Source organism: Cyanistes caeruleus, chromosome 12, assembly GCF_971803275.1.
Source record: "Cyanistes caeruleus chromosome 12, bCyaCae1.hap1.1, whole genome shotgun sequence".
Classification (NCBI taxonomy): domain Eukaryota; kingdom Metazoa; phylum Chordata; class Aves; order Passeriformes; family Paridae; genus Cyanistes; species Cyanistes caeruleus.
The window spans coordinates 14567942-14583910 of record NC_141712.1 but is presented as its reverse complement, the minus strand read 5'-3'; the positions used below and the strand labels follow the sequence as shown (position 1 = coordinate 14583910).

The following is a 15969-nucleotide window of genomic DNA, read 5'->3' as shown; positions in this document are numbered from 1 at the left end:
AGTCTAGAGCACCAAAATTGTCACTGTAAGGGAAGTTCCAGCTTGCTGGAATCACATGTTCATTTCTCTTACTCTTTTTCTCCCCCCCAAACACTTTCTTACAAAGCAGGAACAAGCCTTTTCATCCCTGAGGCACAGGTACACAGAAGCCTCTTCCTAGTTCGAGACAAGGACTGAAGAAATGACCATTCCCCACACTGACACACCTGGACCCTGCAGGACATGACCGTGTGGAGAAGACACTGCTGCCCCTCCCAGCTCACTGCAGATCCATGAGGGAAGGGCTTCTCACAAGCAGCTTGTAAATAAATGACATGGTTGGTCAGCCTGTGGTGCCTGCAACCAAGACTGACTTCACTGTAAAAACACTCAGTAATAGAAGGAACATTTATTTCTTTTTGAAGACTCACTGTTACATGATGCCACAACTGCAGTGCTCACTAGTGATAAACAGGCTGCACCAAAAATAAGTTTCAGAACATGCAGGGACCTGGTGGCTAAAAAAAGTGTCTCCCAGGTCACAAAACAAGACAAGATCTAACTACAGCCTAATTAAAGAGCAGGCTCCTAAACCAACAATTTTAGGAGATGGCAGCCTTCAGCTAGTGAAGTGCAGCTACCCTCACAAATGTATTTAATATTTACTGTGATTTTAACCTTCTAGTCTTTACAACGCCTACTTCCATTCGTGACTGAAACCTAAGCTAATCAAAGCAATTGCTTCATGAAAGAAATCCAAGGTTTTTCTTTCTAAAGCTCAAAGAGAATAACTAATGGAAAATGACTGCAAGTAGGTCACATTCTTGTATAAAAGGGAATAAAAGTAGCTATAAAAAGAAACCAAAGGCTGTGAGAATTGTGCCAGTAGAGAACTAGTGGCGTTTGGAATTAATGGAATAAATAAAACTTGGTAACACATTAAAATTCAGAACACAATGACATTAGATGCAATTCAAATCTACAGTTAACTATTAAACCTCTAAAACACAGACACTGCAGCATGCAAAACAAGGAATATAAGTTCATTTGTGAACTACAGTCTCAGAAGATGCACTTTGACTTGAAAATTAGTGAGCTCTCTTCAGACCAAAACATGTGCTAGACCATTATATTTCAGAAACATTTGAACTTCAATTGCACAGGTTCCAGTAGAAAACAGGAGAACCCCTTCTCCAAAAGTCTTACAGGTACCTCAAATTCCCTTTCAGTTCCAATACTTACTGTGACCAACTCTACGTTGGTACTAATTTCCTACTATCTACATGAGAACCTTGAATCATCCTGGGTACCTTTAAAGATGCTTCTTATCTCTTTCAAGACCATACTGGCTAAGGCAAAGGACACAATATAAACCCCAGATTAGGTAACACACACTTGGACATGCCAGCCTCATTTGGTGCCAAAATGTATCAGCAAAACAATCCCCATCTCCAGCTTCCAGCCACTCTGGCTTGCACATTGCACTAGATTACCTCTTCTTGAATTATAATAATTATAATAGAATATTGCTGCAGTTCAACACCACCTTGATCTGACAGCATTAAGAAACAACACCACAAATGTTTCACAATTTTCAGTCACGTTTACTATGTGTGTACAAAGCATTTAAAGACTGATTTGTCCAACTTCAGTTTCCATCAGCCCTTCCGTATCCTACCCATGACTCTAGCAGCCCTCAAATCCAAACCCTTTTCTTTTGACTTCAGCTAAACAATCTGATCTGCAAAAGATGTTCAATATTTTCCATCTTTGACTACTTTGAGTCTTTTTCTCTCAAAGACAAAAGAAGTTACATATGCCTAGTTTCAGTCTCAATTACACTACAATCACCACTCCCCACTTTTCTCCTACACATAAGGATGGCATGAGTCCTTTGTGCCAAAGCAGCTACTACACAGAAATATTTGGTTAACACAATCACAAAATCGGTTATAAAGCCACTGTTTTCCAAGATGCTGTCCCATTCTGTAGCCATGGCCCGGACTCCCTTTATCTGAATTACACCCCTATATCTATCTAGTCATTAACAACTGATTATCTGACTAACCAGACAGCTTCTAGTCACCAAGATCATCACCTGTTTGATGATAAAGACGATACTCAAGCTCTTGTAATCTAGCCTACACAACAAAAGTTTCAATTCAAAATAAAATGTACTACTGCACCTATCCCTGCAAGTTTTACACACTCTCATTAACCCCATTCTCCACATGAAATTCCAAACCAGCTGTGATCATGTGCCAATCCTGCAAACAGATTACACTTTCAGGATAAGCTATAGAATTCTTACCCAGCACAAGCTTGCAGACAGGCCAACATAGTCGCCAAGGTTTCTGGAGGAAGCTGAGCACTTTTGGGCTGATCCTTCTCTGGAGCAAGGCCACCAAGGATAGATGGACATCTTCTCTTTAAGAAAGTCATACAGGCCTGGATGAAAGGTTCCTGAGGAAAAAATGTTATCTTAATCTTCCAAACCACATCCAAGACACTGTTTCAAACTTGGCAATTGCACCATGGAAAGAATTCCACTAAGCTACTATAGTTCAGTGAAAACATTGAACTATCAGACCATGGACACTTTTAACAACTTTAAAGCTACTTATAAAATTGTTAAAGTGACTTAAGTTAGTCACTGACAAGAGTGCAAAAATAAAGAGAAAAATCCTGCTTTACCCCATGCTCCCGAATTTTATCTGTGAGCCATTTGTCAAGTTTGAGGTATTCCCGTCGAGAGGCAAGTGCAGCAAGGTCAATAACAAAGGCAAATGGAGTACCATTTAGCAGCATTGACAAGGCCTAAAGAAAGAAAATCAGAAGACTACTAGTGAAGACACAGATACCCTTTCTCCTTTCATTTCTTTCTAGTTCCCATACATATTTTAGTAAAGAAGTCTTATTATGACATGCTGCTATGCTTCCTTTGTCAACAAAGATTGGTACTATCAACCTCACTTCTAGCTCACTCGTGGAACAAATAAGCAAGAGCTCTGATTTGAAAGCATGACTTCACCTTCTTTAAAGTGACCTTGTGCTGACAGTTTTAAATTCCTCTGTGATACAAAAAACCACCAGCAAGTGCTCAAGACCTATCAAATTGATATTGCTACAAAGTTAAGCAGCAGAACCTACCATTTCCCTGCAAACAGACCTCAACCACTTCAGAGATACTTGGAATATATCTGCTCCAAAAGGTCATCTCTGAACACTGTAACTGCTAAAACAAAACTGACTTCAAGCAGCAGCTGGTGCTCTTGCACACTGAGACACCCCATTATTTTGCATCTAACTTTAGGAAGCAATAAGGCCCTCAATGAAATTAGTCACAACTTCCAGTCTTTCATCAATGTATAAAATCTAAGATAGATTTTATATCTTTATCAAGAAATTTCCATTCCATTATGTTTAGCAGTGTCACCTTCACACAAAAATCCGGTGTTTTCTACATTCTCATTTCAACAGTATTCAAGGTTAAAACAGTCAAAACTCCTCCTGGATTCACACTACATTCAGCAAGCACTTCTGTTGTGCTGCTTCCCAAGGTACTTGTCAGCTAAGCCATGATAACCAACCCACTGCAAATACCAAGTAAAATGTCCTGGGCTCACAACAGGACAGGATGGAACCCTCTATAGTCAGATACCACAACTCAGCTGAAGAGTACTTCAAGTCATATGAATGTAGGCTTTTTTTTTTTTGTTAAGATGAGGGACAGCAGCCACAAATGAATTCAGACATGCCTAAACAATGTAATCCTTACTAAATTAATCTAAGTTAAGCTTAGCTTTTGTTAAAAGACAAGCAAGTCTGTGTAAGACACCAGACAAAAAATAATGGCAGTATTTTTCAAACTCACCTTCAAGTCTTGCGCCACATCAAGAATACGTGACAATTTTGCCTGGTCATACTGCTCCCCTCTCATGTACCATTCTGCCATGGCATGCATGATAAGCTGACGAATTGAAGGAGACTGACCCTGAGGAGAATTAAATTAGGATTGTACTTCATGATTCGAGGAACAGGATCAATTATGTGAACATTCAACAGGGTATTTCACAACTAAAAAGCTTAAAATACAAACATACTTAGTCTTTAGCTTCAGAACTTGCTTCTGATTTGAGCTCTTTCTATGCAAAAATAAACTATCCAGGAGCTCCAAGTAAAGGATGTAGCTGACTGCAAATAGTACATACACACATCCCCACTTCTTTCCTATCACTGTCCAGGACCAATACCTCTCTATCACAGGCAAATTGCTTTTAGACTACACAAATATTTACGAAACGTTATGCCTGACACGATGTCCTGAAGTGAAAATTCAGTACCACACCTTAAAAAGGAAAACACAGTATCTGGATCTTTGTTCATACAGGAGCAATTTCAAAATACAACACAAGTAAGATTTTTACAGCAGCAAGGGTTTTGTTTAAAGGAAAAGTGTCATGGAATGGCACCATGTCCCACGACAATCATCATTCAGTGCCCTGATCTGAGACCTACCCTGTAGAAAAATTGCCTCTTCTGCCATTTCAAGACCTCATGCAAAAAGCACTTCACGTCTATGCCACCCTCATCCTTCAATTTAAAGACTTCCATCAAGAAAATATAAAACATTTATAGCATGACCTCAGAGGTCAAGCTTCTTGCCATTAACTCTACTGTAGATGAACAGGGAAACATGTTTGCTAATGCAGATTCCCTCCAACCCCAGAGACTTCCTTCGCTTTAAATTTCATATGACATCTCTTTAGCTACCAGTGCCCACAATGATGAAGGCCACACCAAACAAAACATCCATTAGAAGTATGGGATTTGCATACACAGCTACCATATCCCTACATGGAAGCTCTCCTTGAAAAAGGTCAGCATCCAGTCCCAAGTCTTCAGAAAACATCCTGAATCTGAAAACTTCCAGTGCAGGTAGTTTCTTTATGTCTAGAATAGCCTTCACTTCTTGGCAAGTACAAAGGAGATTATTTTGGTTTAAACCTTCTCATTTCTTACTACTTCAAGTTTTTACATTTTAAATGTGTGAACTTGAGAGTTGAGAGGGTGGGGTAGGTGATGCTCTTGTGAGGTTTTGGAGGGTTTCTTTAGAGTTGTTTGGTCTTGCATTTTTTCCTTTTTCTTAAAATAAAACTGTGGTCAACTTTGTTTAAAGCTAAAGGTTTAAAATGTCAAACTTAATTTGGGTCTCTGTACTTTTCCAGGAATATTTTCTCAGTGAATACTATTGAAAACCAAACCATAACAGTTTGCATCAAGTTAGGGAAGAGACATCCCATTACTCTGCATAAACCATGGACCATTTACCTCTTGGGTTTTAAACTGACCAGTTAATAAACCAGTACCCATGGACCATTTACCTCTTGGGTTTTAAACTGACCAGTTAATAAACCAGTACAAACATTGTTGTAACTGTTCAACCTAACAAGCTTTCAAGTTACAGGAACAAACTGCAGTGAAAATACTTACCTGTCCATGCCATGCATAGTGCAAAATGATGGCTGAGTTGGGATGGTTGCCAAGGAAAATTGGCATGAGTGTGGAGATGAGTTCATGGCGCAAGGTATGCCAGGACGTGTTGATCTGCAATAAGGCCAATACCAGCATATCTGGGCAATGCTTGATAGGAAAACTGAAGAGCTGCTTAACCTGTTCATACTGCCCCACTTCTGCCAATCGTAACAGAGACTCAATCAAATCCAGGCTCTTCCTAACAAAAGAGAAGAAAAAACAAATAGACAACCCACACAAAGTGATAAAGCAGCAAGTTTACAGGATCCTGGACTCAAGTATTTTATGGCAGCAACTGTAAGGATATATAAAGCAACCCACTGCAAACAACCTGACACTGCAGCTCTTATCATGTTCAATTAAGCCTGCAAGAAACCATAAAAAAATAACTCAAGATCTTAATGGTTCTGAATTATTTTACAGAGAGGGAACTGAAAACTGATGTCAAAAAAAATTCAGTTTGAGGTGGGTCACTTGGATAATTTAACATGAAATATACTTCCAGAAATAGAATACACTTTAAAACACCTCCAAGTCCCCACTTGTGAAAGTTAGTGAAGCTACTCTACTCTACTCAGTTTTGCCTGTTTTATAGACAAGTAAAACAATAAATACAATTTAGTTGTATTCCTCATCCTTCAGTTCCCTATTCTGGACCATACAATTGAAGAAAGTATCTGTACTGAAATAAGCTACATGACTATACCAAAAAAAGGGTGTAAAAGGTCAGCTCAGAAAGTCACACCAGTCAGCATTTACTAATTAAATTTTAGGACTTCTTTCATACAAGTAGAGCAAGTTTCTCTAATATCCTGGGAAAGACAGATTTAAGTTTCAAACCACCTTCTCTATCCCCTCCTTTCAGCTTGCAGGATATGCCAAAACTTATCAGCAGAAACTCTCCAAACAAGCCAAAGACTCCAACAAAAGTAAGAAATTATGGAAGTACACAGAAAGTTCTGATACTCTGAATAGTTTCACCAATCAAACATGTCACAAATACTAATGGCTGATCTACTGGTATGTACACAGCTACAATAAATCTGGCTGCATGAAGATAACGCCACTTTGACCAGAGAAGTAATCTTACTCTAATTCTATGTATGAAAAGCAGTTGAGAGCAGGTTTGTTACCATGTAGCAATTTCTCGATTGTCATCCTCTGGTGGTGCTTTCAGGATGTCTGTGGCAACAGTATGGCAAGGGTAGTCAGCAAAACAGAAGATGTCAGGGTTTATGAGGGAATGTTGGATGAAGGAGAGCTGGAATAAAAAAAAGATGTCAGAAGTAGTTTAGATTAGAGTTTCAGGTTCCTTCTACTTTATCAAGTGTCACATTTTGAGAATGATATAAATCAACTTAGTAGGGATGACCCAAACTTCACTGTGTGTTTTATGCCAGACTGAACCTCACACTTCTAGAATTTGAGAATGATGGGTACAGACATGCTGAGGGTACTTGCTTGCATGAAGCTGTGGCCTTTTTGTGTAACCAGGTAAGCACCCCAGAGCACTGCTATGCAGTTCCATGCTCAGCTGCACTACACACAGAACTCTGCTGGGGCCAAAGGTAGGGTAACAGTGCACAGCAAATGACCATGTCCCACACAGTGCAATCAATCACACACTGTACTTCTGTAACACACTTGAGGCTTGAGCCTTACAGGCCAAGGTCTCAAATGAGGATTGTCTAAACATTCACACTATTTATCATTCAAAAAATTCAGGAACTTTGCAAATATTCTATAGATAGAGCAAAAATGTTGGTAAACATACCTGGCCCTCTGCATGCTTCCAAGGCCTGTATATGGCATTTACTGGAAAAACCTCCATGCCCAGCCCTCTCTGGATGCCAAAAACTACAATGTGCAGGCCCTTGCTATCACGAATCTGAAATCCTGGATGGTCCAATTCATACGTTACTACTTTGAAGTCCAGGTTAGGGTTCTGCAACCAGACAAACAAGGGTTGAGAGCCTTGCACACTACAATCTCCAGTACTGTCTTGAAAGAATCCCTCTTCATCAGTATTGTACCCAGCTTAACATCCACCCAACTTTTAGTTGAAAGTGAGGGTTTTGTTTTAAAAAGATGTATTTATATAGTTGCGAGAATCTGATGCAAGTTAATGTTTTAAACTACCCTGTGAAATTGCACTTTCCCAGCACTAGAGTAGCTGTCTCTCCTTCCAAACATTTAATTAACAATTCTTTAAAAACCCCCAAACATATAGCTCCTCTCTTAGCATACTAACTTATTCCTTTCCTAGGCTTCCACACCCACTGATAAAAGGCAGAAGAGTCTGATCTGCTGGCAAGCAGAACCTGCTCCTCCTTTTACAAAATGTAAACTTCAAGACCTTGTAAAGCACTCATTATATTTTCAGGAACAATGTGAAACAATATTGATGAGGAAGCTTGGAGGGAACTGTGGCCATTATGGAACACAAACAACTCATTTCAGAGACATGAGAGTACCAGAGACAAAGCTGTTTTATGGCCCAAGGTTTAGAAAAACAAAACAGCGACTTCTGCATATATTAGTTGGGAACATACAGAAAAAATCCTGTATAAGGCAAGCAAAGGAAACTGTACTCAAGTTTAACTGAGTTCTTTACAAAAATCACTGCTTATATAGCAGTGGAAAAACTTTCCTATTTCTATAGCATTAGCATATCTAAGAAGCAATAAAGAAGAGTTTTGGAATGAGTAGCTACAAAAACACCTTCATTTTCATCACTACTGCCTACAGTAAGAAGCTTTCCAGAACAAGGTGTCTGATGCACAAAACTTTCCACTGTCAGAAATACACTGAAACACAAAAACCCTCAGAAATACGGAATACATGGGAGCAGTGTGGAATGAATCTCAAACTGCCCTCAAGATATTCATTCAAGTAGCTTCCATTTCCCAGAATTCCTCAAAATTTTTTTGTTCATGAGGGAAAAAGCCCCCAGCATTTAAGTACAGTTAAATTAGAGAGATTCAAAGCTATTCAGGCTGTTGGAGAGCTTAAAAAGATCTATAATCATACAGAGATATGCCCTTCTTTATCCACATAAAAGACCAAGATGCTCACAAGACTTACCAGCTCTTTAAGAACATCAATCAAGACCTCCACATTCCAGGTATGGGCCTGGCTTCCGTCACTCTTATCTTTGCCGTCACTCCAAATCCCACTGCCAGGAGCCGAAATAGACTGCAAGTCAAATACACTGAATCAAACACTAGTAAAAACTAAAGCAGTTTCAACACCCACTGGCTACAGAACTCCCTGCACTAGAAAGGTATAAACAGAAGTTCAGACTAGTAATGATATCGGTTTAACACCTTGAGAATCTTTCATTCATGAAAGTATTACAGACATTTACAGCAGAACTGTCACAAGTACAAGTATTGAATAATACAAGTAATTGTTAAATTCCTAGAGGCCATCATTTTAACTCCTTCTGCTGCTGAAATATAATCCCCAGCACAACAGGCCACTTACTTGTAATGGAATACCGTCTGTCAATCCTGAATGAGTTCGAGCCATCATCCCCAAAACCCTGGCAACCTGGGCAGCCGTGACTTCCCGAACACCAAACTGCATGATTATGTTGCGACATTCTTCCACACTAAGATGCAACAAAACAGAGAGATCTTACAGGAAAGGAGGTTTCACTGTAGCACAGCAAAAGACTTCAGTCAAGTTAGTCAAATCATCCAACATAACAAAATTACAGGACAACCAAGAAGGAACATTCAGTAGACAATCTCTGCAATTTTTTCCATGAAATACACTGTGCCACATTTCCAGTTCAAAGCCAGGTGTACTGAAGTGACAGGGATGTCACAGAGAGGTTTCACAGACTATGTTCTATCAAAGCAAAAGCACAAGGTAGGTTTAGCATTCTTCTTGGTTAAAAGCACTTCCACTATTGACCTGTGATGCAGAGCTTCAAAGCCTCAAGTTTTCTGCTACCTAAAAGCAAAACAAAGGCTTTGAGAATGCACATTTCAAAATGCTGACATGCACTGTTCCAAGGTAAGCTATGAATGTTTGCCCTTTAGCCAAGGCATCCCTGAGCAGAGGGCACCAGCAAAAACCTCCCAGGAGACAAGAGAGAAAACAGAGCAGATGCTTGAGTTTCAACTTCAGAACTGAAGGGTTTTTTTGCAATTTTTTTTCCATTTCGTGAACACTTCATAACTAGGCCAGGAAGACTTATATAGCATAAGTATATAAACTATTTTTATTAGCAGGCATGTGTTAACAAAGTAAATAATTCAGTATCTTCCAATACATGATGTTTTTACCTCTTGGTTTAATTCTTGGTTTAAAAAGGAACTCATGTTCACACCTTTGAGATTTCATCACCTCCCCAAAGTAATCAATAGTCTTTCTCTTGAAATACAGAATCATTTAATTCTATCTTATTCTCCTTACAAAAAAGCAGGTTCATTTGGAGGGCTAAGTTTTGCAAGAACAAAGTTCTTCCAGCACTCTAGTGGGATTTATGTCTACTCAGACACTTTCATTTTCACTTACAAAAGGGTGTAATTTTATAGTAAAATTCTTATGAAACCTTCACAAGCAATGTGAATCCTTTTAGGTAGCACTTCTTACCGTGACAAAATTCTACAGTGTCCACAGGCATGTAACACACATTAGAAGAAAGCAAAATACAACCAGAATTCAAATAAACAACCTTATAATATTTGATAAGATTCTACTTATTTTAGTATTTAAAGTGTTCTTCAGCTTTTACTTCAAGAAACAAAACCACCACCACCCAAAATTATATGCTTGAAAACTGTGTTTTCCTACAAACCTTGCACAAAAGCCATAGCCAACTTCTTGCATGAAATCTGCCAGAGAACTCTCCATCATGGTCTTGGCTATCCCTCCAGAATCAGGCAGGATCCTGTCCATTAGAATGTCCCGTTTTTCAGGGTATAGAAGTGGTGCAAGCACCACAGGGCAACGCTCCTGGGGAAAATCTAAAGGCAAGAGCAACAAAGTGTCAAAACACCCAGAATTCCAGTTGCATGTGAAAGACTATTCAAAATTATCCCACTGCTATGCTAGAGCTGGCCTAATGCTGCAGAAATCAAGAGAGCACTGATGCATCATCCCTCCATCCCACTGTCAGTTCTCTACTGGGATATTCCTAGAGAAGAAGAATGTAGACTAAACTAGCTAGGCTCATGCAGGTTCACTGCAGCTCTGCAGCTGCCCAAAAGGCCAGCAGCTGTGCTGGTGTAAGTTTAGAACTAGACTGTCACTAACAGCAGTCATCCAAAAAAAGCAGAGCAGGGAACAATACAGCAGTCTAGCAAAAGCCACTTCTCCAACTCAGGCAATATTAGGAAACAAAGGATCTGCTACTGAGTCTAAGAAATACAGCAAAACTAAGCCTGGCACTTGGGCATAGAAAGAGTAAATACTAATTTTTTTCCTTCCTGAGAGGCCAAGTTTAAGAGATGGGTAATGAGACAATCAGATCTGTGGATCAGAGCTCTGCTCACAGTGGAAAGCAACAAAGGCACCTTGTGGGTGGGCCTTCCTGAGACAGCACCATTAACGTGTAACATCTCCATACCCTCCAGGGCCATTCGGAGAAGAGTTCCCAATATCCCAAAGCAAAGTGTCAGGAATTACACAAGCTAATACACTAATCTTTATTAAAATACATATGAATAAAGAAGTCATATTAAAAAAATTAGGACAAATATTTTGCTCTTGTATAAACAGTAGCTTCCTCTAAGTCTGTGGAGAACCAAGGAATGGGTTAAGTTCAATTATCATATTGAGTCCAAATCTTCCCTAGTGTGATAGGCTTACAACAAATACTGGCTTTGGAAAAGAACAGACTCCAATGGTAGCTTTTAGGAAATGAACTCGAGTCTAAGTCAGAAGCACCTCCCTTGCATGCTACTGTATCCTCATAGGTCTGCATCTAATATAATAAAACAATGCTTAAAATGCACCTGTTTGAAATGGCAATGTATGGTCCTCACCCTGTAAGGGGGTTTTCAACTACAGTGCACTGAGCTGCTTTAGTTAAATCCACAAATACCATGCCACATAAAAGCAAACACAGACTTGAATACCCCTTACTCAATGTTTCTTTATCAAAACTTTTCAAGAACACGAGACCACATTACTATTCATTGAAAGCAAAACTGTGCATTAGGACACAAGACTAGAACAGTGGTACTTTTCTGTCAGTTTAGAAGTACAAAAATTTACTGAGATCTAAGTCAGCAAGCTCCCCAGCACTTCAGCACTCCACACTGACAGAAAGTCATAAAAATCCATCTCAAAGTCTGCATCTGGTCAGGCTTCCTGAACAGCACACTTACCTCTACGTAATGTTTTGAGGAAAGCGTCAATCTGCTCCTGTCCTACCCCAAAGGCTCCCTTCTGCCCAAAGAGGAGATGGGAGAGGAGAAGGTGCAGGACCTCTATTGCAATATCTTGGAAGCCACCTTCTTGATTTCCACTGACGTCTGCGTCAATGTAAGAGCGCAAAAGATCCGGGAGTTTCTGTTTGATAAACTGGGCAGCTTTTGGAAACAGAAGAGGTTAGAGTCAAAACCTGGGATTCTGTTCTAGTACGAGATTCATTTAGCTAGCTACCATTCTCTTAATTTGACTTTGTTTACCACAAGCCACAACAGTTCAGATTTAAACAGAAATCTTGTACCTGAGAATCAAATATTAATGGACAACTACAAGTTCAGATATCACAATGCCCCAATTTGATTCATTATCAAGCAAGCAATTTGTTAAATGGTCCTTCAACTTCACAGAAGATGACTGTGTTATCTACTGCCCCTCCCAATGGCACCCCTAACTGCAAGGTCAGGTTAGGCAGGTTTCCCTACCCATCTAGAAAGCACTGCTGAAAAAGGCTGTCCCTGAAGCAGTACGTTAGAAAACTTACCAAAACCTCGCAGATCTGAGCTGAAAGAGTTCAGTAAAGCCAGACCAAAAATCACCTACAAACAAAAACATCATAGTAAGGGAACCTCACCCTTTCTAACTAGCTTTGTTAAAAAATAAAAAGTACAAAAATTTTGACATAGGAGTTCACCTACCTCTTGAACTTTACTTAATTTGATGACTTTACTCAATTGGGCAAATAAATGGGGTGAAGGCTTTAGACTCTGGAACAGATAAGAATAATAACATGGAAGATGTTTTGGGATTCATCCCATTTGCAACGTGTCAGACTATCTACAGTCTATTTGCAAGCTTGGAATATTAATAACTATTTGGCTGTGGCCTAACATAAAAATTATATGGCTAAACAACTTTCCAACTACTTTTGGATAAATCTCAGCTGAAAGCTTCTTCCATATATCCCACTATTAAACCATTATCATGGCTTTCATGTTGAAAGAAACAGAAGCACTGATGATTTGTTTTGGTTCTGGTACCATAAACAAACCACAAAGTACCAACATTAGATGAAGTATTAAAATAAAGTTTACAGTCATTCTGAGTGATTGACTAACTTGCTTAGTTTAAGGAAAAAAAAAAACCCACACCAACCAGGCAAGCTCAGTTTTTGAAAATTTTACTACAAGGGAAAACAATCTGGTTTCCTAGAGACCAATTCAGTGCAGTTTCTGACACTTTTCTTCCTCTTCAAGAAGCATACAAACCTTCTGATAGTGCAAGGGATTGTCAATGGCGTACGACAGCGTCGAGATAAAATTTGGTTTTGTAATCAGCGACGCACACTCCTGGATCAGAAATTGAGTCTGAAAAGAACAAGATAACCTGAAGATTCACAGTTTTATAACAGGACTATAAAAATAAACTACTGTGCACTGTGTACAGAAAAACTGAAAGATAAAGTACTCATGTAAGTACCCAAATTCTCTCTAACATTAACTAGTCTTTTTTCATTCAAACTTTCTTCAGATTTGCTTTTAAGATTTGCTTTCAGTCAGCTTTTAAGACTGACAAAGTGATGAAACATTCTCCATCATATATGCAATCTTTTGCTTTCTGTAAACATCCTCCTGCATTGCAATAGACAACCCAAGAGTATTTGATTCATGGTTAGGAGCTAAAAAGTTTGTGGCAAAATTGCTGAAGGATGAAAACACTTCTGCCAATAGACATAGTCAGCACCAGACATGTCAGTTAATGGATTTGGACAATTCTTAAAATACACAGAAATACACTTTCAAACTAGAGCACTGCATGTGGTAAAAGGAGCATTTATACTGATGCAACCTGTTTTTTACAAGACCAAGAGATTGTAAGTCAGATATCAACAATTATCTTCTGATTTGAGGATTGGCAAGAAGTGCTTGCAGTTGAAAAGCCATATAACCAGAAGTTTGCTTGAAGCTACTGCTTCTAACCTGCCTTTGTGCTTGACCTGGATGAAATCCCACTGCACATTTTTAACAATCAAAACTAATAAACAGATGCACTGGTGCAAACTGTACCTGATGAAAATCTTTGCCACTGCTTTTACCATCGCCACTGAAATCCACGTGCGAGAATAGACAGCGTAGTAAATGCCTGTCTGCCTCGGGACCGTGCCTATTCACAATCTGGAAAAAAGGATCAAAAAAACAGTTTGGTACCAAACAGTCATTACAGAGCAAGATCTGGGTCTAGTACCATGGATACTGCAGTACTGCTAGTAGTTAAATCATCAACAGTTTCAACGAAACTGCTATAAATGCTCCTTTTAATCAGTAACCTAGAAACCAGATCAGTAACTGTATTTGCAACTAAGAAGTATAAACAAAGAGAATCTAGACACAAGTTACTGACACAGAAGCCATGCATTTCAGGGGTGGTATTCTTATAGAGCTAAGTAAAAACAGGTTTTCAAGTCACCCTCAAGTCACCAAAGCAGCCCATCCATGGCCTCACTTTCCCCCATTTTCTCCCACAGCTGCAGTACCTAACTCTGCAAGAACATAGCCTTGTAACAGCACCTGTGCAATGGGTTATCTGCATTTACCGACTTACAACACCTATCACTCATTACTAAATCTTAACAATATTACATTTTTTTTTGCATCCCTTACCATTTACCTTAAGCTTAACTCTTGGCTACAGACCAGCTCATCAGCTTGTTGTCTGAAATAGCTACAGACTGTTTCAGAACTTGGCCCTTTCTTTACACCCCAACCAAGAAGACAGCTTTACTTCTTTTTAATAGAATCCATACTATCAGAAATGTGAAGCCAACCAACAGCAGCTTGCCTCTTGGGCCAAACAGTAGCAGCTAATAACAAATCCAACCTTCATTTACTGGCAACATTTGCCCCCTGTTACCCCTTCTCTAGCTGCAGGAGAGATACAAATGTGCCAGCACAAACCTGCGGCTCTGTCTCTGGTCTCTACCTCCACCAAGTCCGCTGCTTCACCCATCTTGAATGTCCTTGCTTACAGCAGTTTCTTAGTGCAAAGAAACAAACAGGGTGGCTCTTTAGGCTCTGGCTGCTTGGGCTCTGATGTTTGATTGTTTTCATCTCAATTTTTTTACTGTTACCTGCATCTATGCTTCCCTTTCCCTCAGAGCCTGCTGATTCCAGTGACTGCCAGGTTTTATTCTGCTGGAAAGAAACTTCCAAGTTGAATCTAGCTCTGCTTCTTGACCAGAGGCTATAATATACATGCCTGTGGTATGTCAGTCCAGAGTAAACAGCCCAGCTGTGGTGACAGCTGGGCCTTTGAAGGCAGCTATACCCCAGGATTAGGAAGATGCTCAGATTGGTGCAAAAGGCAGGAAACCTGAATTGACAGCAAATTCCACTCCCTAACTCAGGCTTCAGAAAACAGGCAGTTTGTTTAGGCAACCCAATCAAATACAAAGATCTGGATGCAGTAACAAGACTGACATAAAGCTGGATCAATTTCCTAAGGAGCTGCCTCGTGCTGTGACCAAGGTGAATTCATCAAAGTAAACAGATGCCAAAGAAAACTGTACATACTAAAGCCATCCACACAACTTGCCTGCATCAGAAGTAGACTGTTTCCTTGCACTGAGGTATCTTCCAAAGGCCAAAAATTTGAAAATTTAACATACAGGAAAGGAGGGAAGAGAAGGCTAAAAGTACAGTGTATCGTATTTCAACTCTAACTACATTCACAAAAAAGCTCTTCCAGGAAACGAGGAATGAGAATTGCCAGTTTTCCTGAAAAAATCCTTTGTATTGGCAGCCTTGATACACATTTACATTGTATCCAGCCATAAAATCAGATCAATACTATTTTTTTACTGCAGGGGTTTCCAAGCACTGACAGGGGCTGCCCAGAAAGGTTGTGGAGTCTCCATCCATGCTGGTACCCAAAAGTTGCCCAGATATATTTCTGGGCAACCCAATCTAAGTAACTGTTTGAGCAGGAGGTTGGACCTAATGACCTCCACAGGTCCCTTCCAACCTCAACCAGTCTGTGGTTTAGGATAGAGCTTGAGCCACTTGTATTTGTATT

General features: G+C 39.6%; 1 protein-coding gene across 25 annotated transcripts in view; it reads right to left on the bottom strand.

The window, feature by feature from the left end:
* The window catches only part of CNOT1 (CCR4-NOT transcription complex subunit 1), a 54398-nt gene that overhangs the window by 30502 nt on the left and 7927 nt on the right, over positions 1-15969 (bottom strand). For 16 of the 25 annotated variants that reach the window (XM_086847890.1, XM_086847887.1, XM_086847891.1 and 13 more), the window contains 14 exons: positions 13965-14072; positions 13167-13265; positions 12597-12665; positions 12443-12497; positions 11859-12062; positions 10325-10493; positions 9001-9127; positions 8599-8709; positions 7289-7459; positions 6648-6775; positions 5473-5713; positions 3854-3973; positions 2674-2796; positions 2291-2442 (listed from right to left, as the gene is read on the bottom strand). In XM_086847890.1, coding sequence (XP_086704016.1) covers positions 2291-2442; positions 2674-2796; positions 3854-3973; positions 5473-5713; positions 6648-6775; positions 7289-7459; positions 8599-8709; positions 9001-9127; positions 10325-10425 — 1274 coding nt within the window. In that variant the 5' untranslated portion in view covers positions 10426-10493; positions 11859-12062; positions 12443-12497; ... (1 more) ...; positions 13167-13265; positions 13965-14072. The remainder of the gene's footprint in view (positions 1-2290; positions 2443-2673; positions 2797-3853; positions 3974-5472; positions 5714-6647; positions 6776-7288; positions 7460-8598; positions 8710-9000; positions 9128-10324; positions 10494-11858; positions 12063-12442; positions 12498-12596; positions 12666-13166; positions 13266-13964; positions 14073-15969) is intronic. The other 9 variants (XM_086847896.1, XM_086847897.1, XM_086847898.1 and 6 more) reach the window with 1 other exon arrangement.